The sequence below is a fragment of the Chenopodium album genome, chromosome 1 (assembly GCF_948465745.1).
Source record: "Chenopodium album chromosome 1, dcCheAlbu1.1, whole genome shotgun sequence".
Taxonomy (NCBI): Eukaryota; Viridiplantae; Streptophyta; class Magnoliopsida; order Caryophyllales; family Amaranthaceae; genus Chenopodium; species Chenopodium album.
This window is the reverse complement of record NC_137834.1, coordinates 67,410,667-67,435,166: the sequence shown is the minus strand read 5'-3', so window position 1 is coordinate 67,435,166 and position 24,500 is coordinate 67,410,667. Positions and strand designations below refer to the sequence as shown.

The window sequence follows — 24,500 nt, the reverse complement described above, 5'->3', positions numbered from 1 at the left end:
ACATTTAGAATGGGAGTCCAATTTTTTGGGCTTATTTATTTTTTAACTTACTTGGGCTTATGGACTTGATATATATATAGTAAAGGGGTGAGTACTGAGAGAAAGGAGTTGATCGAGATTCTGAGCATGAAAGAAGTAGAGAAGCACGAGAAGTACTTGGGCATTCCATCAATTTTTTGTCGTTCAAAGCGAGCTACTTTTGGGGCTTTGATGGATAGAATTTGAAAAAAGCTACAAGGATGGAAAGAAAAATTGTTGTCAAGGGCGGGGAAAGGAGATTCTTCTTAAATATGTGATTCAAGCCATTCCGACTTATCTTATGAGTGTATACAAATTGCCAATGTCAGTCATTCAAACAATAGAGGCTGCTATGGCACGCTTCTTTTGGGGGGCAGTGGGGATAAAAGGGGTATACACTGGAAGAATTGGAAGAGTATGTGTGAGCCAAAATGTTTAGGAGGGATGGGATTTAAAGATTTGAAGGTATTTAATGATGCTTTGTTAGGGAAACAAGTATGGAGATCAGTGAAGGGTGAAGACACGCTTTTTGGCAAAGTCATGAAGGCCAAATATTTCCCGAACTGCTCAATTCTAGAAGCTGCATTGGGGCACTCTAGTAGCTACTCTTGGAGGAGTATTTGGAGTGCAAAAGCCCTCATTAAAGAAGGTGTGTTATGGAGAATTGGAGATGGGAACCAGGTTAGTATTCGATCGGACCCTTGGCTTGCTGATGAGATGGGACGATTTATTCAAAGTGACATTCCAGATGAGCTGCAACATGTCAGTGATTTAATTGACCATGAAAGAATGGAGTGCAGGATGGATTTAATTGATGCGCATTTTTCTGAGCGTGATCAGAAATGTATTCTTGCAATCCCATTGAGTTTGAGAGCTCCAAAGGATGATTTGGGGTGGGCGTTCTCAAAGGAAGGAGATCGAGTACACTGTGAAGTCTGCATACATGTTGGGTAAGGGCTGCAATCTTGATAATTTTCACCATGCTTGGGTGAAGATTTGGGAATTAGATGTCTCTCCAAAAGTTAGACATTTCCTTTGGCGTTTGTGTACAGGTACTTTGTCTACAAAATCTGAACTTAGGCGACGACATTTACACGATAGTGCCACATGCCCACGCTGTGGGATTGAAGATGAAAGTCCCTGGCATGCTATTTTTGCTTGCAGCAGAGTGTAACCAAAGTGGGATGATGTGCAGTGCTCGATTATGATGAGGGATGGTGGGAGCAAGTCTATGTGTGATCTGGTGGCTGACTGGTGTAATATTGACACAAAAATTCTTCTAAAGGGTGCTATTTTGGCTTGGTGTGTGTGCCATAAGAGGAACAAATTGGTGTTTAAGAGCAAAGAAGTTCCAAACTCGGTGATCATTGATAGAGTAGAGAGATTAGATGAGGAACAGGGCAAATATGCGAAATGTATCTACTCGAAACCTGGGCTTACTAAAGCTCCACGGCAGCAGAAAGTGTGGGCAGCACCTCCTCCAGGCTACGTTAAAATTAACTCTGATGCTAGCTTGAATACAGAAGGTGTGGTGGGTCTTGGTGTTGTTGCACGCAATGAGGATGGTGACGTTATCTTCGCTGTTGTGAGACGCTCCAGAGCATGGTGGCAGCCCATGATTGCAGAAGCTAAGAGCATTGTTATGGCTCTCGGACTAGGAATTAGGTACGGGCTGCAAGATGTGGTGGTTGAATCAGATTGTGAAGCGATTGTGAGTAGACTGGGAAGATCAATGGTCTACTGTACCGAGCTGGATGCCATTCTTGAAGACATTCTAGCACTTAGCAGTAGCTTTAATTCCATTTCTTTTGTTCATGTAAAGCGTGATGGCAACATGGTTGCACATCATTTAGCTAGATCCTTCCCTTTCGGAGATGAGCAAATCTGGGTTAGTCATAGCCCCCCGGATATTGCACCCTATGTATTAATGGATAAGCTTGCTTTGAATAATTAATTTAATTGCCCGATTTGCTTAAATATATATATATATATATATATGCTGCAGTTGCTCACCATAAGGGCTTAACAGGTCCGCCCTTGACGTACAGTGGTACAATATATGTATATATTGGTACTATATATGCATTTAGTGGTACTAATTACGTGTAGGAATAATATCACTAAATAGACAATGGTATTATATAAGCTTTCAGTGGTATAATTGACTTTTAACATTTTCTTTTTGGCAAGTTTTTTTTAAGCAAATTAGCTTTGCGAAGCTAATTAGCTTGGCAAAGCTAATTTGCTTGACTAAGCTAATTACATATTTTTACTCCAATGGTCAAGCTAGTAGCTAGGGACTATTTAAAATTGCAAGCAAGTCCCTAGCTACAACCATTAGAGCATCTCCAATGGTTCAATTATAAGGACTTGCTTGCAATTTAAATAAAGTTCCTAGCTACATGTTTACCATTGGAGAACAAAAAATTGAGCAACATGCAAGCAACTGTAGCCCAACCAAGCTACATGCTTGATTGAAAAATAAGACAAATAATCTCCACTCATATTGTTACATGTGTATAATTATCTATTATTTTTTAAAATTTTATTTTTTGCATACTACAATATGTTGTGGCTTACCATTGGAACAATTTGTTGCATAAAAAGTGTTGTAGCTTAGAAATTGATATGGAAAAGCAAGCTACAAAGCATTGTAGCTTGCCATTGGAGATGCTTTAGAGTTGCTCTTAAAAGTGGTCCCACTTACCTATTTCTCTCCTCCTTTCTCTCTCTTTCATGTATTTTGTAATATTTTTATATTTATTATGTATTAGCAAATACATAACAAAACTACATTAGTACAACATAAAAATTACGAATAAACAATCAAAATAAACATTGCATTTTTTATTTACCACGTCAATCGCAAAAATAATGAATAAATAAATAAATTTACCAAGACCTCAAAACCCACACTTCAAAAATCGTACAAATCATAAAACAATAGAATAAAAACAATTCCCTCCCCCAAAAATTAGTCCTCTAATCACTGAAGCAACAAACTACCATTATTTCTAGAATCTTGACCTTGCATCTTCATTTGTGCATAAAACTTCTGAATAAATTTCTCAGCTCTTTCATCAACTGAGGACAATAAACCATATTCACCATCACCATCACCATCACCAATCTCCAGCATCTCTTCCTCTTCCTCCTCGCTGCGGCGGCTACTTGTCACTCCATATTCAATGGGAGGAAGAAACTCCATTGATGAGTAAACCTCGTCTCTTTCTTCAACGCCAAATTTTCCTAAACACAAACACATAAACAACATTGACTGCAAACCATTCTTGTTTCTTCTTACGTTGCTAAAATACTCCTTTTTATTGGTAAAAATCAGAGGAGTATCATTTGAAGGAGAGAATTGATATTCTTTAATAAATCTATAATTATAATGCCTATAAAACTTAAACTTCCCAGATCTTTTCTTGAAGAAAATTACATCAAAAGAAATGGGATTTCTCGATTTTGCTAATTTCACAAAGCTTGAGACTTTCTGAAGAACAGAGGATGTTTTTTTAGGCATTTTTTGTGTTTTATTTTGGGGATTATGAAACTTTTAATAAGAAGAAAGTAGTAGGGTCAGATTATAAATTGATGATATTGAATTGAAGCTATAAATATAGGAAAAAGAGTGAATCTGAAAAGTAAGGTAAGCTGGAAAAGGTGTGGTGGTCGGTTAAGAGTTGCTTCATGGGTTTGTGGAAGTAGCCGTTATAACCACCAGGTTGGCGCTCTTGTTTGCTTTTCGCGTTTTTAGATCCCATTTTAATTTTTATACAAAGTACCATCACATGAGTGTGCTACTTACTAAGTATTTTATGAGTTAATTGTATAATTTGATTATTAATTAATTAGTTAAAATTAGTTGATTAATTTTTGGTGAACTATTAGTTGAGTAACTAATCAAGTGGATGTATAGTGCACAGTTGTATACACAATGTGTAATATACATGTGCATCTACACCCACTCAAACAATGTACACGATACATTTATCACTTAGACTCCGTTTATTTCACCTTATTTTTGCTGAATTGAAATTATTTTTATTGAAATAAAATTATATTTGTTTGTTGAACTGTAATTATTTTTTTTTTACTGATTTTCTATTATAATTCTTCTTTAAGAAAACTAAATTTTACTAAACTAAATTTATTTTTACTGAACTGAAATTAATTTTACTGAATTGAAATTATTTTTACTTAATATTTTTTTTAAGGTAAAGTAAACAGGGCCTTATTACTTTGAGTGGAATCGAACCCCTCTCATAGAGGTGAGAATTGAGAAGGAGATACTCTAACCATTTAATCAACCTTGATCTCGTCATGAGTACGAGTTATTGAAATATTTTTGGTACGCGTATTAGGGCATGTTCTCATTGACTGAACTCAGCTGAACTGAACTGAACTAAATTGAGCTGAACTGAACTAAACTAAACTGAATTGAAATGAATATTTTATATGAGAAGGAAATTAGGAGTTGAGCTGAATTGAACTGAACTTAACTGAATTTCAACGTAGGAGAACAGAGCCTGTGTATTATACAAATAAGAGAACAAAAAGGGGGAAAGAAATCTCCTCTAGCTATAACTACCAATGGAGTATTAACATTTATGTGTCTATTTGGAAACCAAGTAGAGTACGTTCTTTTAAAGGTTATTTAAAAAATCTATGAATATATTTAGTTTGACACGAGACTATGAGAGTAATTTGCTTGTACTATCCCACATTCCCACATTATATGGCAATTTTATTTACGCTCAAATTAAAGTGTATTTCTAAAGTTCTACAGAATTGTAATGCACTTTCAACAATTACTTTTTTTTTAAATAAATTAATTTATAAATAAAGTTATACGACATCTACAAAGAGATTTAGATTTAGGGTTTGTTCTCATACGTTGAAATTTAGTTCAGCTCAGCTCAGTTCAGCTCAACTCCTAATTTCCTTCTCTTATAAAATATTCATTTCATTTCAGTTCATTTTAATTCAGCTGAGTTCAGTCAATGAGAACAAACCCTTAACCAATACATAATAATTGAATCAAATAAAAACACTTCATAAGAGCAAGTTTAGCCCCAAATCTTAAAACTTTGGGTGACATCATCATTTTGAGTCTTAAGATTTATACTTAAGACTTTTCCCATTTTTCTTCAAAAATCTCAAGCAAGTCTGAAGTTGAGTCTTGAAATTTCAAGACTCAACTTAAGACTTGAGATTGGGATCCACTTCATTTTTTTTTTTTGTTTTACACTTTTCTACATATAATATGTCAATTATTTAAGTCTTAAGGCTAAAGTGATAAATTTGTGTAAGTCTTAGTGAGTCTTAACAAGAATTTAATGACAACATTTTCAATGGGGACCAACAAAAATGATGTCACACTCAAGTCTTAAGACTTGGGGCTAAACTTGCTCTAAGCAAAACTACAGTTGTTGTTGCAAATCGTACATTCTTCATACCCTCTATCCAATCGTTGTGATTTACAACCTTTTTCGGTGAGGGGGGCTATCGATTTAATGTAGTCATGCAGAAAATTTCCATCTGATTCATTAGATTGCCCTTTTCTCGATTAAATATATATATATATATATATATATATATATATATATATATATATATATATATATATATATATATATATATATATATATATATATATATAATCCTCTCTCAAAAGAGAGAAGAAAAACACGGTCTTTCGAAGGAGCCAAATCCTCCTTAAAAAGAAGAAAAACCCTGTCTTTCGAAAGAGAAATGTGTTAGGAAATTGAATTACTGGGTCATAAAACACACCGGATATCACAAAATTACTAGAAAATACAACGAAAACAACCACATATATTTGGTCAAATGTAAAACAAACTTTTATTTAATTATGATGATCACTCGTGAATGACAATTGCCAAACAAGAGTATTAAAGAAAATAAGTTACTCCTTGAGATAAACATGCATAACGACAATATATACTACGTTGAAGTGACAATAACCATCAAACCATACTTATCCAAGATGGTGTCCGATCAGGTTGCAACAATTGATAATAATCATCAATTATACTCAAGTCAAAAAGTATGGTTCCCGATCATAAATAATTAACTTTTGTTCTTGCTCTAATCCTTTGTCTTTCTTAATTGGCCACAGCTTAACCAATGTTTATTAAGAAAACAAACATGAAATTAATCTCCAATACTCTAAATTAATCTACATGTTCCTCCTAGATGAGGAAGATCGAGTTATTATAGACCTAAAACAATTGAAAAAGCACACAAAAACAAACGATCGTGACTTTACACCGATAAAAAATCAATAGAAGCCCCTTCAAAATTCAACCATAGAGGCTAGAGTTTTAGAGAGAGAAGAGAGGGAAGAGAGACTAGGGTTTTTTTTTTTTCAACAATTACTGACTATAAGCTACTCCGTAAGTTATTTTATTATTGCCTAATGAATCTGTTTTTAAGTTCCTTAATTTTATTATACTCGTAATTTTAAATAAAAATTGTTGTTTTATATGCCACAATTTATAATTTATATTCATGATTAAAAAAAAAAGGTAACCATAGTAGAGCAAAAACAAATTAGGAATGATCATTCGTTTAACTTCTTACTAGGTTAGTTCTCATGCCATGCACGATAATTTTCAATTATAACCATTATTAAACTATCATTATAATTAGTTTTTTATATTAAAAAAATTCTAAAAATATAATTGAAATTTTTTAATCAAAATAAAGGATTACAAAAGATATGTTAAATATAAAATGATGTAGAAAATGATCAAAAAAGATTTTTTTTTTTAAATTCTATATAAATATTTATGTCAAAGATGTATCAATTTTATTTTAGTTTCAAGTTTGTATAAGATTTGTGTCTTTAATAGAATTTTATTCAACAAAAAGAATATATATATATATATATATATATATATATATATATATATATATATATATATATATATATATATATATATATATATATATATATATATATATATATATATATATATATATATATATATATATATATATAAAGCTAAACTTTTAGCCAGGCGACGAGGTAGCGACATTTGGCGTTCTAACTTTTCGCCAAGTGTCGCGCCACGTAGGATAGAGTTATATAGAATTCAATTTGTAGGATAAAAAAGTTAATTTAAAATTCTATTTTCAATCAAATTTGGATAGAATTTTAGGATAAAATTGTTACTTTAGAGTTTTATTTTCGATAAAGTACCAATATTTCATATGTATAAATTAAATTATAATTTTATTAAAAAAATTATAACACTCATAAATTATCATATAAATTTATTTTTTGTATCATAGTATTTTTTTGGAGCGAAGGAATTAGCTCAAAATGCACCACATCCATTATTTATAATATATTCTAATCAATTAAAACAATGTAATTTACAATCTAATATAATTTTATTACTGTGTGTAGACCTGTCAATCGGGTCGGGTCACGAGTCATTTCGGACAAGGTCATTATTTCAGGTTACGGGTCAAGAAATGTTTTTCACCAATGTTATTATTATTAGTCATTACATGCCTACTATATAGTTTAAATCATCACAAAAACACATCAATTCCTAACTAATTTTGTATCAATGATATGTTTTAAAATTTGAAATATAGATTAAAAATTTAGCTTAAAATTCAATAAACAACCCGGGCATCCCATAGGCACAAAACTAGCCTCATATAACTACTATATAAAGCTAAACTTTTAGCCAGGTCACGAGGCATCGACACTTGGCGTTTCAACTTTTCGCCAAGTGCGTTGGATATATTTAAATAGACGATTAAAAAGTTAATTTAAAATTCTATTTGGATATAATTTTAGGATAAATTGTTAGTTTAGAGTTTTATTTTCAATAAAATATCAATATTTCAGAGGTACAAATTGAATTATAATTTTGTTAAAAAATTTCGATTAAATATAGCAAATCGTCATAAAAGCACATCAATTCCTAACTAAATTTGTATGAATGATAAAATTAAAAATTTGACATATAGATTAAAATTTTATCTTCAATAAACAACCCGGGCATCGCACGGGGTACAAAACTAGTATATATATATATAATAAAAAACTAAAGATTCATTAGGAGATGACACATGTCATTGCTGGTGTGTCTTTTTGTATATAGAAAAGTTCCTAGGTTAAACTCGTGCGACGCACGATTAAAACATAACTTTTTTTTATTGCTTATTTGTATGTAATGCGTATTTTTTAAGAAAAATATAATAAATCATGTGCCTTCTTATTAGATAAATTGACCTATAACGACAGATTTGATGTTGAATACGGAAATCATAAATGATACCACATACTTCATAATTTTAATAAAATTTAAAATATTTCTATGATGTTAACATTAATTTACTAGTACATCTTTCATTAAAAAAAATTGAAGAACTAATAAATAATTATACCCCAAAACATAAAATCAATATAAATGTATATAGTAAGAGGCGATAGAGAATATTCGGCGATAGATAAGTTTCTAGAAAACTGAAATAGTCTAGCTACCACTATGTTTTTTTTTAATCCATGAAAAATTGTGTAGTTAGTCAATTTAATCATAAAATGTTGTAGGAAATATGCAATTAATTTACTAATTTCAATCGTTTTGGAGGTATTTTTTTTAGGAAAAGTTGACATTTGGATAATGATGATGTCAGCGGTTATTACTTTAGTTATATTTATAGATAGATTATAGATTTTGTGAGAGGAACATTGATAAGCGCATTTTTCTATAGATCTCATTATGTCAGACCGTTAGCTAACTTATTTGGTTGAAGTGTTTGGGATGGTATCCAAACTTGAAATTATATTTCATTTGCCCTATGTGAATCTCTTTATAAAAACTTAAACTATTCCCTCCGTCCCATAATATAGTTCCTGTTTCCCTATTTTGTAGATCCAAAATATTGTTACTGTTTCTATTTTTGGATATTATGTAAAAACCTTTATACCCTCACTTTTTTAACGTTATTCATTGTACTTCCTAAATTACCCTTAAATTTTTGCACATTCTTGTACTTTTTTCCACTTTCTCCCTCTAACTTTTGTCTATAATTATAGTTTCACTTTTAGTAATGTAGTTCATCCACTTTTTCCACCTATATTTTAAAAATTGTGAAAAAACACAAACAATAACTATATTATGGGACTCTAGATGATGATGGCCTCATGAGCTTCTTTACTCTAGATGATGATGGCCTCATGAGCTTCTTTACTCTGCTTAGCTTTGAACGAAAAGACTAATACAACAAAAATCTATAGTAAAACACTAAAACCCAATTTTTTAATATCTAGAATAATAAAAATTCTAACTTAGGTTCATTTCCCACCAACATATATTTCATGGCTTGCTGCCTACATTCCATGGAATGATGATATGGATATTCATCGATCGGTACATGATTTAAGGGATACAACTATACAATCAATAAGATGGATTATATATGCATTGCAACATAAAGTAATTAGTAAAGTTATTGCATTATTTATGTAATTAGAAACTAACGAACTACAGAGTACGTACTCAAGAAAATCACGTACTCATAGAACAAATCATAAGACATTCATATTTGATTTGTCCTAAGGTATTAGACATCGATCAACGGAAAAATTGATTCAAAAAATACTTCCTGAATTGATTTCCTCTAGTGAACCTCATGGACATAAATCACAATCATTAATCTTATCATCGTCATCCATACGAGCGGACTTGTTTTCGTCAAACTCGATGTCATGAAATGGTGAAGGCCCGGATGGAACCGGCGGCCCTCTAGGAAGCCTACCTTCGAGTGTATCGTACACATGAATCCATCGGTGATTGTATCCTCTACCACACTGAACTCGCGTTGCCATTACTCCTACCAATATGATTGCCAACATGATGATAAGAGTCATAAGACCATTCGAACTCATCAAGGATCTTCCGGTTGGTAAAGACATTATTATGCTAGTAGGCTCTTATCCGACGTGATCACTTTTGTTAGTTATTATTTTGTTCAGTTGTTGTGTTACATCATGTACTTGTTATATATAATAGTGTGATCAGAATGTTGCAATTGTTAGACTTTTCAGAGGATTTTGCTTGGTAATCACATTCGAAGAACTAAAAAAAGTTGAATTAGTGGTTTTAATCTCCACTTCTAGTGATGACTTTTGGTGTTTAAGCGTTGAAAATTGAAACATTCAAGTGTAGAACACTTCAACATAAGAAGTGTATAGCAGCCAATATGGAAACAATATAGTATAACATTTTGGTTACTAATTAATGTTAGTTAATACTACGTATATATATAACACTAAAGTACATACTCCGTATAAAGCTAGGTTGTTTCTAAACGCAATTTTGTCAACGAAATGCATTCAAGAATGTAATCATATTTCCAAAGCTGAAGTTTTTGACTAGGTGTAGTATGACGCATTTTGTAGGTCAGCAAGTTGATGAGGTTGAAATTGTGGGTAATTAGGTATATTTGTACCAAGATAGGAACACAATCGTGGAAATGGAGGATGAGGAATTTTTAAAAATGATCAGGGATCCAGGAAAACAAGCAAGCAAGCAAACCAATCCAGTGAAACGACCATGTGTGTGTAGCAATGGCGGATCTGGGACAAAAAGACGAGGGAGCAAAAGTTGTCAAAAATAGAATACTTAACCACGCTATACTCCAAGAGCTGTTCCAACGGTGAAAAAATTCTTCACAAAAAGTTATTTTTTTTATCCAAAATGTATCCCAATGGTGAAAGTTCACCAAAAACCTCACAAACTTCTGAGAAAATAATCTCAGCGTGAGGAAGTTCATGGAAAACTTCATGCGAGCCCACAAGCAAAAAGTTAGACAAGCGTTAACTTTATTTCTTTTTTTATTTTATTTATTTTTAAAAGCTTTTTTTTAATAAAATTAAAAAATAAAATAAGAGAGAGAAATGTGCTGGGGTAGTGGGAAAAGTAAGAGAGAGATTGATAAAGAAATTTTTCATTTATTCATTGATGGGATAAAAAAAATTCCCTCACAAAAAAAAAAAAAAAAATGGTGGAGGAGAGGGAAAGGTAAAGAGAGAGTGGTGAGGAATTTTTTGTTTTTTCTTCACCATTGTGTATTATAAGGTAGGATCTCGATTACATTTTGAAGCTTTACCAAAACAATTAAAAATAAATAGAGGTGGTGGGAGGCTTAGGAGCCTTGTAGGCCCAAAATAAAGATTTTTGTATACATCTGGGTTTAACCTAAAATTTCTCCTCACTACATCTCCAATGGTCTTAGTTACTCTTGGGTTGGACATAACACTTAAGTGGTGTGGGTTGAATTGATTTCTTTTTATGTTTTCTTCTATGTGGTGGACTCAACTCACTCTTATTTGGCTGAAAACAAGTAGTAGGTTATGGCAATGGATCGAATCGGATTTAGCAAAATTCGACTCCGACCCTACAAGATGTTTAATCTACCTCCGCCTCCAACTCTAACATCCCACTCCGAGATTCCGACTCGGATCCGACTTAAATTTCCGACCCGATCCGACTCCGACTTTAAATTTAATTTTGACCTAATTATCAATAGCAACCCATATATATAATCAACTTCAAAGACCTATAAATTCATAAAATTCAATAATAAAAAAAATATCTAACTACATAGAAAAGTCGGAGTCGGATCAGATAAGTCGGATTCTAAGTAGACTCCGACCCTCCTCAGAGTCGGATGTTTTAAACGAAGTCGGATTCGGATTATTATTTCTTGGATTCGGTTCGAATTATTTTCTTCGGAATGGATAGAACTAAGGGCGGATTCGAACTGGATTACCATCCCTAAGTAGGTAATAGGTGTGGCCTTAATAAGTTCTGGACTAGTGACAAACATATCAATAACCTCTTTTATTTCCTCATCGTTGACTAAGGCCCCGTTCATTAGAGCTGATCTGCTCTGCTGTGCTCTGCCCTGCTCTACTATGCTTAAAATTAATACTTAATATTAAATTAATAATAATAATTAATATTTAATAATAATTTTTATTTAATAATAATAAATAATTAATATTTAATAATAATAATAAATAATTAATATTTAATAATAATAATATACAATATTTAATAATATTATTATTAATACTTAATAATAATAAAAATAATTAATAATTAATATTTAGTAATAATTAATATTTAATAATTATAATAATAATTAATATTAAATAATAATAATAGTAATAATAATACTTATAATTAATAATATTAATTATAATAATAATATTTGATTTTTAATAATAAAAATTAATATCAAGATAATAGCTAATATTCAAAGATAATAATAATAATAATTTTTAATAATAATAATAATATTTATTAATTTTTTATAATAATAATAATATTAATAATTAAATAATATTCAATAATAATAATTAATATTTAATGATTATAATAATAAAGCGATAATATTAATAATAGTAATAATAGTAGTAGTAGTTGTAATAATAATAATAATAATAATAATAATAATAATAATAATAATAGTAATAGTAATAACAGTAATAATAATAGCAATAGTAATAGTAATATTATTATTATTATTATTATTATTATTATTATTATTATTATTATTATTAGTAGTAGTAGTAGTAGTAGTAGTAGTAATAATAATAAAATCTGCTATGCTCGGCTCTGCTCTGTTCTGCTTAGGTGAAGTCTGTTCTGCTCTGTCCAGAAGCTCAAAAGAATAGGGCCTAACTCTTTTCTACCTGCCGTAAATGTCCTTCCCTTCTTCTTTGTTTATATCAGCAATTGAACCTCATAGCGACATGAACATACAGAATCCATGAGCAGCTATTTCCCTTAGGAAGTGGGCATCAATCTAGGAAATAGTTACATTCTTTTTCAAATAAACCCATCAACCATCCAAAGTTAAATGCTTATTTTTGCCAATTACATTGGGCACAAAACCACTCCCACCATAAGTTATCCGAGGAAGTACTAATGAATGTTTGATATGTATTTGCAAATGCATATCAAACCTTAACATGCATATTAAAAAGTATTGTAAGCACATGAGGATGAGAGAAAGAAGGAAAGAGATTGGCAAGTGAGATCAATTTTTAAATGTACCACTAAAAGCTTATATAATATTATTGAATATGTAGTGATATTATTTTTATGCGCAGTTGGTACCATTGAATGAATATATAGTACCACTGAATGTTCAATGATACTATTTGATCATCTAGTGATACCATTAATCATCCAGTGGTACACTTAAATCCAACACGTGGGGGTGAGAGAAAAGGAGGCAAGAGATGGGTAAATTTCATGCGAAATGTCTCAAATGCCCCTTGATATGTATATACAAGTACCTATCAAACCTCCCTTTGGAAGGCCTCTAAGTTATCCATCCACTTTCTTCATTTTGTAAAAAATTACAACAAAACCAAACATACCAAACCACAAGTTCAATTACTTTTCTAATCAATTTAATGTACTAATATTAGTATATTACCAATAAAGTGTTGTGCAAAATATAGTAGTGAAAGTAGTTGTGGTAATAAATATAGCCGTGCAAATAACTATAAGATATCAGGTAAAGATAGATAATTAAATTATGTGTGTTCGGTAAGTAGTTGTTATATACGTAGTATAAAAATCAAAGTCTTTTTCTTAAAACTACATATTAACATTTCAACAACTACCTTTAATCTTCAAAATATAATATTTTCACTACTAAACACTACTCCAACAGTTACACTTTTTTTTTTATCAACCAGTAAAAGTTACTGCCGAACACACCCGCAATAGAGGTATTTTAATATTTTACCTATTATTTTTAATAAAAGGTTTTTTTAGACATAATAACAAGATTGATTTTAATATTTACCTGTTGATTTTCATTTGCAGGCCTGTCTTTGGACATGTTTTTTCTCACACACAGAACAGGGCCCCCAAAAATTAGGGGCTCATAATTTTTTTTTTTAAAAAAATCATAACCTTACATATTCACGTTCTTCCCCGTAAAAGACCACTATTTCCAAACTAAAACCTAAAAATTCATCCTAGATCTTTGACTTTGCCTTTTAATTTCCAAAACAAAATAATTTTTTTTTTTTTAACGGAAACAAAATTAAATTGATTATGAAGTTATAGTTTAGGATTTTGCTTCAAAAAATATTAAAAGGATCACTTTTTAAATAAAAAGTTTTTGTTTGTTCTTTTATGGAATTACTATTGAACTTAGTAATATGAATATTTTAGCTCTATAATAATTTGTAGTACTATACTAAAAAAAAAAAGTCATTTTATAATAATAATATTTTTAACCTTTAAAATAGTCCTCTAAAAATTAAAAGGCCCATTTTAATAGTTAGAACAGGGCCACCAAATTGTCAGAGACAACCCTTTTCTTTCGTTAGTGCTTTAAGAATTACTCCAATAGCGTTTTAACCAGCCATACACTAAACACAAACACAAACACAACACAGCTAATAATTTATTAATTTTTTTGAGTGAGGGATAACTCAAGTGGTTAGAGCTTCTCTCCCGATTCCAAGAGATCTTGGGATTGATTCTCACTCCCGCCATTGTGGCTCTCTAAACAACAAAAAAAAAAAAATTATTAATTTTTTGTGTCAAAAAAAAAATTATTAATTTTGGTTATAAAGATTATTTTTTTTAATTATTGCCATTTCTTGAGGGTAAAAAAAAAATATATTTAAAACAAAAACGGTGCGTTTCATATAATAGGCATTTAGGCGAAAACTTACAAATAAAAACCCTTATATTCATTCATCTTGACCTCTTAAAGAAATCACTAGGGTTTTCCAGAAGAAGAGCAGCGCCGTATTCTCTCTCCTCTCAAAGGTTTCTCAGTCGAACCAAAAATGGGACACTCTAACATCTGGAACGCTCACCCTAAGAACTATGGTCCTGGATCTCGTGCTTGGTACTCTTTTCTCTCTACTCTTTCCATTTTTCCAGATTATTCAAATTTCATTTTTTTTAATTGTTTTTTTTTTTTTTTGTTGTTGTAATTTCGAAACAGCCGAGTTTGCGGCAACCCTCACGCAATTATTCGCAAGTATGGATTGATGTGCTGCAGACAGTGCTTCCGTAGCAACGCTAAGGAAATCGGTTTCATCAAGGTTTTTCTTTTTTCATCTTATTCTCTGTTTTATTTTTCATACTTTTTTGATTTGAATTTACTGTTTTCTGGGTTTTGATTTTGTTAATGATATATTTTTTTTTTTTTATTTTGTATAACAAATTGATTTATTGGTTTTATAGTTTTCTGGGTTTTGCAACAATTTGGTTTCATGGATTTGTTAATTAAGAGGGTAAACGAGCTATATTTTATTTGGGTTTTTACATGATGAAATTGTTGAAGTTGATTAGATGTTATAGACTGGGGCGAGCTAACGAACGTTTAAGTATAAGCTTGAATCAAACAGTGGATTGAATTTGAAATTGGACATAGCTAAATTTTAGTATCAGCGTAGTTTTTTTGGTGGGCAGTAGTAGTCTTTAGATGATTTGGCTTTGAACAAATTGATCTTTTAGAAATGTCCATATTGAAATCAATGGAAAGTACGGGAAGTTGTTCTTAGGTTGAATTTGATTATCTTGTGCTGTTGGGTATGTTATACGTTGGCAATGGTTTGAGTTCTCGACTACTTTAACTTAATTTCTCTGCTATGACCCTATTGATATTTAGCTTCCCTATTTGGTTATTTTGATTGTATGTACCCGAAAGAAAAGATCATGTTAATTTGAAATATGCAATTGGAATCCTTCAGGGGACTGTGTTCAATGAAGAAGGGTTTTAAATGAAAGTATGTTTCAGTAGAAGTAATTTTCACCCAATCCAGAGAATAATTTTGATCATAAAATCAATGACGATGCTGAAGATTGGCTTATGTGATTGCGTGTTAATTTGAGTTTTGTGCAAGCTATGATTTGGTCAAAAGTTTTTAGTTTTTTGTTTTTTGAAAGGTGAGTGTGCTTTGCAAGTTTGCATTGTGATATCTATTACTCCGCACTTGACTGCATCAGGCGAGTGGCTATTTTGTAGTCATGAGAAACTGTTTGTGCCATAGTCAAAACTTGATTGTAACTTGTGTTTGCTCCATCATTCCTGCATGGAATGACGATAAATTTGTTGCTTCCTGGTGTGCCTGAATTTCTAATATACTGCTTTTCTCTCTAACTTTGTTCTCGTTCATAACTTTTACATCCTCAGTGGGGCAGAGTGCGGAGATTTTTTTGGCATCTAATTTATTTTCTCATGAAGAAGGATGGATACAAAATTAGCTAAATAAGATTACATCATACTCTGTACTTATGAAGAAGAGAGTTTATAACGTAGGAGAATAATATGGGGAAATCATATTATTCTGTTTAGTATACTTGGACTGCTATTTAGCCCTGTTGATGGATTGCTATGTGGTTTGAGCTTTGCTTTGTACTTCTTGCATTAACCATTCATGTCATTGCCTGATCTAATTTTCTTCTTTGCATTTGCAGTACCGTTAAACAGCTGAAGTTGTGTTATGCACTCATGGAAGAAGCTGTTCCGGAGATCTCATACTGTTATTTTAAAATTTGACTTGAAACTCTAGAATGCCGAACACATTACTTCTCTTTAAATTTTGTTATTGAATGTAGTTGGTTTAGATTCTTGAGTACTTGGCATTTATTATGCTTCTATAGTAAGTGTGTTGGTTGCTTTGTTTTAATTTTGTGCCTGGAAAGTTCAAGGTGTCTGCTCTATTTTTTTGCCATCAAATTTCAGCATAGTTTAACTTCATGACATGCGTTTATAAACAATTTTATTCGACTATCTAAGGGTATCCCCTTAACTACCGACTTTTGAGTTAGAATCCTTGCTAGTGTAGGAGTAATTTATTTATGGTTACCAGATCAGTACGAATTTTAGACAAGATTAATTGATTTTTAAATTAGAAAACAAACTTAAGTGTCTAGAGAAACAAGCAGGATGATACTTGAATTAAATTCAAAAAGTATGTGCAACCTCCATGATTAATTCCAATTGGAAATGTAATTGCTACTAATTAGGTGTTAGACAATCCTAATGGTGAGGCTCGAGAGTTTTTTTTTTTTGCAAAAGATACTAATCAGGGCTTGTTCTCATTGACTGAACTCAGCTGAACTGAAATGAATATTTTATAAGAGAAGGAAATTAGGAGCGGAACTGAACTAAATTGAAAAGCGTGAGCCCTTATTAATATTATAATATGTTTTGTAATTTATTTAAGTTTTATTTTTATTTTATTTTGAAAAACTTACTATATGGATTTGGTGGATCATAAATTGAAAGTGACATTAGTACTCACCATTGGGAAATTAGACTTCACGCGAGTTGTTAAATGGAGAAGTAGGTTGGGTATCACCATTTGAGGTAAATAACAATTCATTTTGTATTTCAATACTCAAAGCTGAGTGTCACCATTAGAGATGGTCTTATAGCATACTATTGCTATAACAAATACAAGAAGTGCTTCGTCTTGAATGGTAAGAGCTAAGAATTAAAGAAAGCTAAATGAATGCAAAATGCAACCTTGACTGTTTGATTTAACGTCCTTTCTGGTGTTCCATTATGTTTTTATAGAAGCTTTGGATTTATTTATTTATTTTTTTTTTTTTTTCGGGTTGGAAACCTAGAAGCTTTGGAGTTTGGACAATGCCATCGTGGGGTGACAATTTCTTTACGGTTCATCCTTCTTATCTTGAATGGCAGTCGTCCACTCTCTTTCTTTTTGGCGCTCATCTTCATTTTGAAATCTAGTGTTGGATATATTCCTAGGTTTCGGCCTTTTGTTCGTCCGCTTGACTTTTTTTATTCGGCCTTGTGTTGGCTTTATGAATTCATATTGTTTGAATTGTCTTACATTAATATTTGGCTTTATTGAGCCAACATTTGTTATGGGTTGAGTTTAACGTCAATGAAAAGGAAAAAAAAAAAAGAAGGATTATTTACCTACAACCTAAATTGTCAAAAATAATTCAAACTTTGAGTGATCCGTCAAAAACAAGTTAATCTTTTGATTATTTTTTAACAATACAAACTTTGGAAGGCATCCGCTTTAAACAAGATTATTTACCTACAACCTAATTTGTTTTGTTTTTTTTACTACCTCCGTTACATATTAGTTGCAACTTTGGGTATTATTTGTGAGAGATAAAATATTCCAAAGTTGCAACTAATATGTAACGGAGGTAGTAAAATAATTGTTTATTACTTAATTAACTCTTAATCATAATTTTAATCATGGTTATTTTCAAGGAAATTTTGTCAGATAACACCTTTTAAAACCAAATTGTTGTGAAAAAACATCTTATAAAATTTTTCTTGTTAAAGCACACCTAATACCAGATTTTTTTTGTGAGAACACACCTTAGGGCGGTTTTAGGGGGATTGACTCGGTTTTCCGGCGTTGACCATCATGTGAAGGTCACGTGCCAACACCCCTTCTTTCTTTTTCCCCCTTTTTTCTCCAATTACTTTCTCTCTCCTCAAAACCACCAAACCGCAACCTAGCCGCCGACACCACCGCCTAGCCAACCCAACTGCCAACACCACCACCCACTAATCTAGCCGCCATCACCAGCCACTTAAAAAAACCCTTCCTTTCTTTTTTTTTTTCCCCTTTCCCTTGTAATTAGACTTACTCTCTCCTGTTTTCTTCCTAGCAACAAACCTTCAAATTCTATCAATTGAAGGGGTAAACTCCATTTTTTGCTCAAATTGCTACAAAGAAACTTAATTAACCTAATTTTGAGGCAGGTAAGCTTTTAAAATTAATGAAATTGATTGTTAATTTCGTCGTTTTTTTATTTACCTTAGTTTAGGGTTTTCATTGGAGATGTGAAAGGGGGAAAAACCACTACCAACCCTCTTTTCTCTCTATTATTTTGTTTTAGGGTGTTAAGGGTTTTTGTCAAGATGTTTGAGGTTGTTTATGAGGTGGTTAGGGGTGTTTTATGGAGATGCTCAGGGGTTTTTTTGGGTAGTTTTCATGGTGGGTCTAGTGGTTTTGGAAGGTGATGTATGGTGTACGTGGTGGGTTTATAATGATTTAGGTGGCTGGTGATGGCGGCTAGGTTGGTGGGTGGTGGTGTCGGCGGTTGGGTTGGCTAGGCGGTGGTGTCGATGTCGGCGGCTGGGTTGGCTAGGTTGTGGTTTGGTGGTCTTGAGGAGAGAGAAAGTAATTGGAGAAAAAAGGCGGAAAAAGAAAGGGAGGGTGTCGGCACGTGACCTTCACGTGATGGTCAACGTCGGAAAACTGAGTCAATCCCCCTAAAACCGCCCTAAGGTGTGTTTTCGCAAAAAAATTCTGGTAGGTGTGTTTTAACAAGAAAAATTTTATAAGGTATTTTTCACAACAATTTGGTTTTAAAAGGTGTTATCTGACAAAATTTCCTATTTTCAAAAATAACTTTTAATGAAATTAGGAAAATTTGCCAAGAATAATACCACCTTTCACCGGTCTTCTATTAATGGAACGACCTTTAGATTATTTCAAAATGGAACAACCTTTGATACACATTTGCCAAAAATGGAACGTGACCGGTTGGTAACCGGTTTGATAGGTTACCAATGACATGTGTCACAATGTCATTGGTTTTTTTTTTTTTTTAATTTTGTTTTATTTTAAATAAAACCTTAAAACTAAAAAAATAAATTATTTTAAAACCAAATAAAGAAATTACTTAAAAGAGTTAAAATTTAAAAAAAAAAAAGACTAAAAAAAAAACACTTTCCTCCCTTTGCCGGCAGCCACTCAACCACCATCCGGTCTCCTCCTCCCCACCCCGGGCTGACGGCCTGAACTCCTATATGGCGTCGGCGGAAACCCTCCTAACCAAAATCCCGACCACGCAGCCTATACCCTTCCCCTGAACCACCTTACCCCCTCCCGAAAACCCCCTCCTCCGCTCGTAAACCCTCCTCTCCTTATCGGTTGGCGCCCAATCCCCTTCCTTTGTGCCGACGAAACCATTTCGCCCCTCTGCCAACTAACTCCACTCCATTCCCCCTTGAACCACCACCCAAAAATATTAAAACCCCAAAATCGAGTGGTGATTTTGGGGTTTTCGAATTTTTAGGTGGTGGTTCAAGCCTTCACGGGGAAGGGATAGGTGGTCGTGTCAGGGTTAGGACGGTGCCGCCAACGCTGGTAGGTATCTCTGAGCACGCCGATGGGTTTAGAAAGGGGGAGACCGGGTGATGGTGTGGTGGCTGCCTGCAAGCCAAGGGGGGATGGGTTTTCTTTAGTTGGTTTTTTTTTTTTAAAAAAAAAAAAAATTTAAATTTAAGATTTGTTTTTTAATCATTATAATTAAAGAAGAATGTTAAAATAAAATAAAAATGCTTTAACCAATCACCATGTGATATGTGTCAAATGTAACCTGTAAAACAAGTTACAGGTTTTTTGTTCCATTTTTGGCGGATGTGTACCAAAGGTCCTTCCATTTTGAAATAATCCAAAGGTTATTCCATTTTTGGAAGACCACTGAAAAGTGGTATTATTCTTGGCAAATTTTCCATGAAATTATTATAAACACATAACTATTTTTTTCTAAATTTAAAAGCCCACCCAACTTCCAACCACCACTCTCCCCTCACCAGACCGCCAACATACTCACCGGCGTTGCCCAGCCCACTCACTGACGTCATCCAAGCCCCCCTCGCCGGTCCGCCCTTCCCCCACCCTTGCCGTCGACCTGTCGTCCTCCCCTTCACACCTGAAACACCATCCCAAACCTCCCTCTCCTCCCCACGACACCCATCCCCAACCCCCAAATCCCAAATCGCTCATCCCTCCACCCTCAAAACCCCCAGTCGTTAAGATTTTAGGGGTTGGGGAGGAACGATTTGGGGTTTAGGGGTAGAAGATGGGAGTTTTTAGTGGTTTGGTGGGGGTTGTGGGAGTCGAGGTAGGTAATTGGAGGGGCGGTATGCCAAACTCAAGGTTGTCGGCGCAGGAGGTGGCTGGGCCGCCAACTTGAGGTCGCCGGAGAGTCGAGCACCAGGAAACTTGATGCCGATAGGAAGGGGAATGGGTGGTTAGTTTTTTTTTTCCTTTCTATAATTCATATAATATAATAAATATAATTTTATATAAAAATTTAAAATATTGAATAAACTATAAAAAATCAAATTAATTAAATTGTCAAACCAGTCAAACAATGACACGTGCCCCATATAACTATTAATCAAGTCACCAACAGGTCATAACCTTTTTGAAGCGGATGCTCCTCAAAGTTTGTATTATTCAGAAATAATTAAAAGATCGACTTGTTTTTGAAGGAGCATTTAATTAAAGTTTGTATTATTTTTGACAATTTTTCCTTAATTTTGTATACTATTGACTTCACTTTTACTTGGGTACCAAGTGACTAATAACATTCATTATTCTCAAATTCTAGTCTTATGACAAAATTCTCCATCTCTACCAACTTTGTATTGGATTCACTTAATATAATAATGTTTGTTTCCATTACTCCATGTTTTTATATACTTTTACCTTCTACTCCCTTGAATTAGTGTGGTAACTGTGGTTCCCCTTTCTCTCACTCAATTGACTTTTTAAAATATCAACCTAGTTTAGTTATATATATATATAAATTTTAGGTCATGTTTGATGGTATCGTTATGACCACTCAAAACATTATTATGAAAAAATAAGAGTGTTTGGCAAAGTAGCGGTTTGCGTAGCAGTTAGAGGTGGAAATAGCGTTTAGGTAGCTTTCTCAAACGTTAAAAATAGTAAAGTTTTAGAGTAGTGGGTAGTGTTTATTAATTTTTAGTTATTTTTTAGCAATTTGTATGATTATTAATATTTTTAGTATTCCAACCGCTACATTTGTCAAACACTCATCCTATCAAGCGTTATTTTGACAACAAACCTCTACCCACTACTAATTGACAGCTACCCGCTACCCTAACGGCTACCCGCTACTGCTAGTTTTGTCAAGAAGGCCTTAATATCAACCTTTATTTTTAGGGAAATTCTCAACGATGACCTCTAACTTCTGCTACGCACCAATGGTAACCCCTTTTTTTTTTTGGATTATACAAAATGACACTAATTAACTTTTTTCTCTTAATGATGATATTAATGATGTTTTTTTAACATAAATATAAACCAATGTTAACCAAAATAGCGAAAAGACATAATGCCCCCTTTTTATTTCACCTAACCACACGAAATTAATTCCCTCCCTTTCTCCTTTCTCCCTCTTCACTACTCACCTTCTGTTCTTCCTTCTGCAAGCTTTCCTATCAAAGTGTTCATCGAGACACAAAAAATCGCAGAGCATTGAATATAAACTCCATAAAAGCATCAAAACAAGACGGTGATAGTCATTTTTCTTCTGGGTTGCAATGAGGGGGTATTTAAAAAAATTGATTTCATAATTGCGATTAGGGTATTCTAGTCTGGGCTGAGAATCGGGGGTATGTGGTGAAAGATCAAATCTTTCTGCATTATCTTGCCAAAACGAAGTTCAGGTTTGCATCCAAAACCCTAGTTTCTATATAAAGTTTGAGTTGTGCATGTTATGTACTCTGTTTTGGCATGATTGTTCTGTTGCATATTTTCTGTTGTTGTATTGAAGTATTATGCCCTAAAATGAAAGTATTTGTTATTTTGTTTACTGATTTTGTGTTATGAACTTGATTGTCTGTGTTTGTGCTTGGAATATGGTATGGTGTTAGAATGAGTGATGTAGTGGTGTTGAGATTTCAGTATAGGGTGTTGATGTTGTTGTGGTAGTTGAGGATATTGACACAGTCATTCTAGTTGACCTAGTTATTGAGTATTGGGATAAGGCTGTTGAAAGTAAGAGACCAATTCCAAAACATGCAAGTTTTTCTTATGTTCACAAAATAAAACATGTGAATTTGATTAATTATAAACATTTGATGCAAATGTTTAATAACTTCCCTCGAAAAGACCTTATATATATATGGGTGGGTGAGGCTAATTCACCAAATGAGTTACCAAAGGCTGCTAAGACTTTGAGGGCAAGTAGGATAGCTGCTGATTTGAAGAAGAGTGTGGAAAAATTGGGCACACAGAATGTGATCTTGAAAAGGGAATCCGTAGGAGAAGCCTAAGGAAGCTAGAGGGTAGTTCAAGTCAACTTGTGATAGATGTTGAGAGACCTAAGAAACTCACCCCTAGGAGAAACACTTCATCCAATTTCATAAAACCTGTAGACTTAGTTCCAGAGACCCTATTCCTGAACGTGTTAACGAGGGAGATAATGAAGCTGATGTTGAAAGTGATGTTGAACCTGTTGAAAACCCTACTGTTGAAATATATAATGTACTACCTTCTGATGATACATGGGATGATTTGATGAGAAAATGGAAGAAGAACAAGAATACATGAATAGGGGGAGAGGAAGAGGGATGGGGAGACCTAGAAGGAGGGGTAGGGGTAGAGCTAGGGGGAATAAGAACCTGTCAGGATGACATGAGGTAGGATTAGAGCTGGCAAAAGCTGACCCGACCCGAACCCGACCCGAAATAAATGGGTTATGAGCAAAGTTTTCAACCCGTTTATGTAATTGGGTCGACCTGAACCCAACCCGAAACTAAATGGGTCAGGTTCATGTTGACAATTCCGACCCGAAAATAACCCGCCTAAACCCGTTTAACTAATTGGGTTGGTTTTAGGTCGGGTCAACCCGAACCCAACCCATATAACCCTATATTAGTAAAATGATATTAGGCCTTAGTATTTTTATTTGGACAAAGCCCAACCTATGTCAAAGCCTATAGAGTACAAAAAACCCAAAAAGTGAAAACCCTATTTTTTTTTCTAGTCATTTTCCCACTTGTTCAGCCGTTTTCATCTCTATTTTCCCATCTTATTCTCTCACCTCTCTCTTCTTTCTCTATCTAGCTTGTTTATCAAAATTGCAACTTCAAACTTGTTTATCTTCAAATTTTTCGCCTACTAAGGTAATATAGTCATGCATTTCATTCTATTTACAATTATCTGTTGTAGTGTTGTTAAGAAATGTTGATTGAGACTTTGTTGCTTTTTTTCTTCATTTATATTTCTATGCATGCATTTGTTACTTTGTTTTTTCATTTTTATGAGATTATTTTTTGCATTTTACAAGTTGATCAGGATTTTGTGTTATGCTCTTTGTTTATAATGAAGGTGAATGATGAAGCCAATACACCAAGCCCATTTGAGAGCGCACCTCAAAGTCAGTAGCAAGACTAGCAACTAGTCAAACCCGATGAAGTTTTCCAAGATCTAATTTTTATTTTGTTGGGAATATTGCCTCCTTAAGACATTGATTTTGATTTTGGACTGTACTGTAAATTATTATATGTAAACTATGGTTAGTTTTACTTGAATGTATTTTTATTATGCTTAAATTGATAGGTTTATACAGCAAAGTTTTATGCAAAATAACAAGTTAAATATACGACTTTTTTTT

At 33.0% G+C, this 24,500-nt stretch overlaps 1 protein-coding gene and 1 long non-coding RNA gene across 2 annotated transcripts; both read left to right on the top strand.

The window, feature by feature from the left end:
• The first annotated feature begins 1,222 nt into the window (after positions 1–1,222).
• On the top strand, positions 1,223–1,972 carry LOC145634719 (uncharacterized). The gene has a single exon (XM_081686114.1). It carries the CDS (start codon positions 1,223–1,225, stop codon positions 1,970–1,972), a length of 750 nt encoding a protein of 249 aa, XP_081542240.1.
• Positions 1,973–23,814: 21,842 nt separating this feature from the next.
• On the top strand, positions 23,815–24,500 carry LOC145598517 (uncharacterized). The gene is made up of 2 exons (XR_014103575.1): positions 23,815–24,009; positions 24,215–24,500. It is a non-coding gene; the product is annotated as an uncharacterized LOC145598517 (long non-coding RNA).

Coding starts and splice junctions, on each gene's coding strand:
- LOC145634719 (XM_081686114.1), top strand. CDS start 1,223: ATGATGAGGGATGGTGGGAGCAAGTCTATGTGTGATCTGGTGGCTGAC.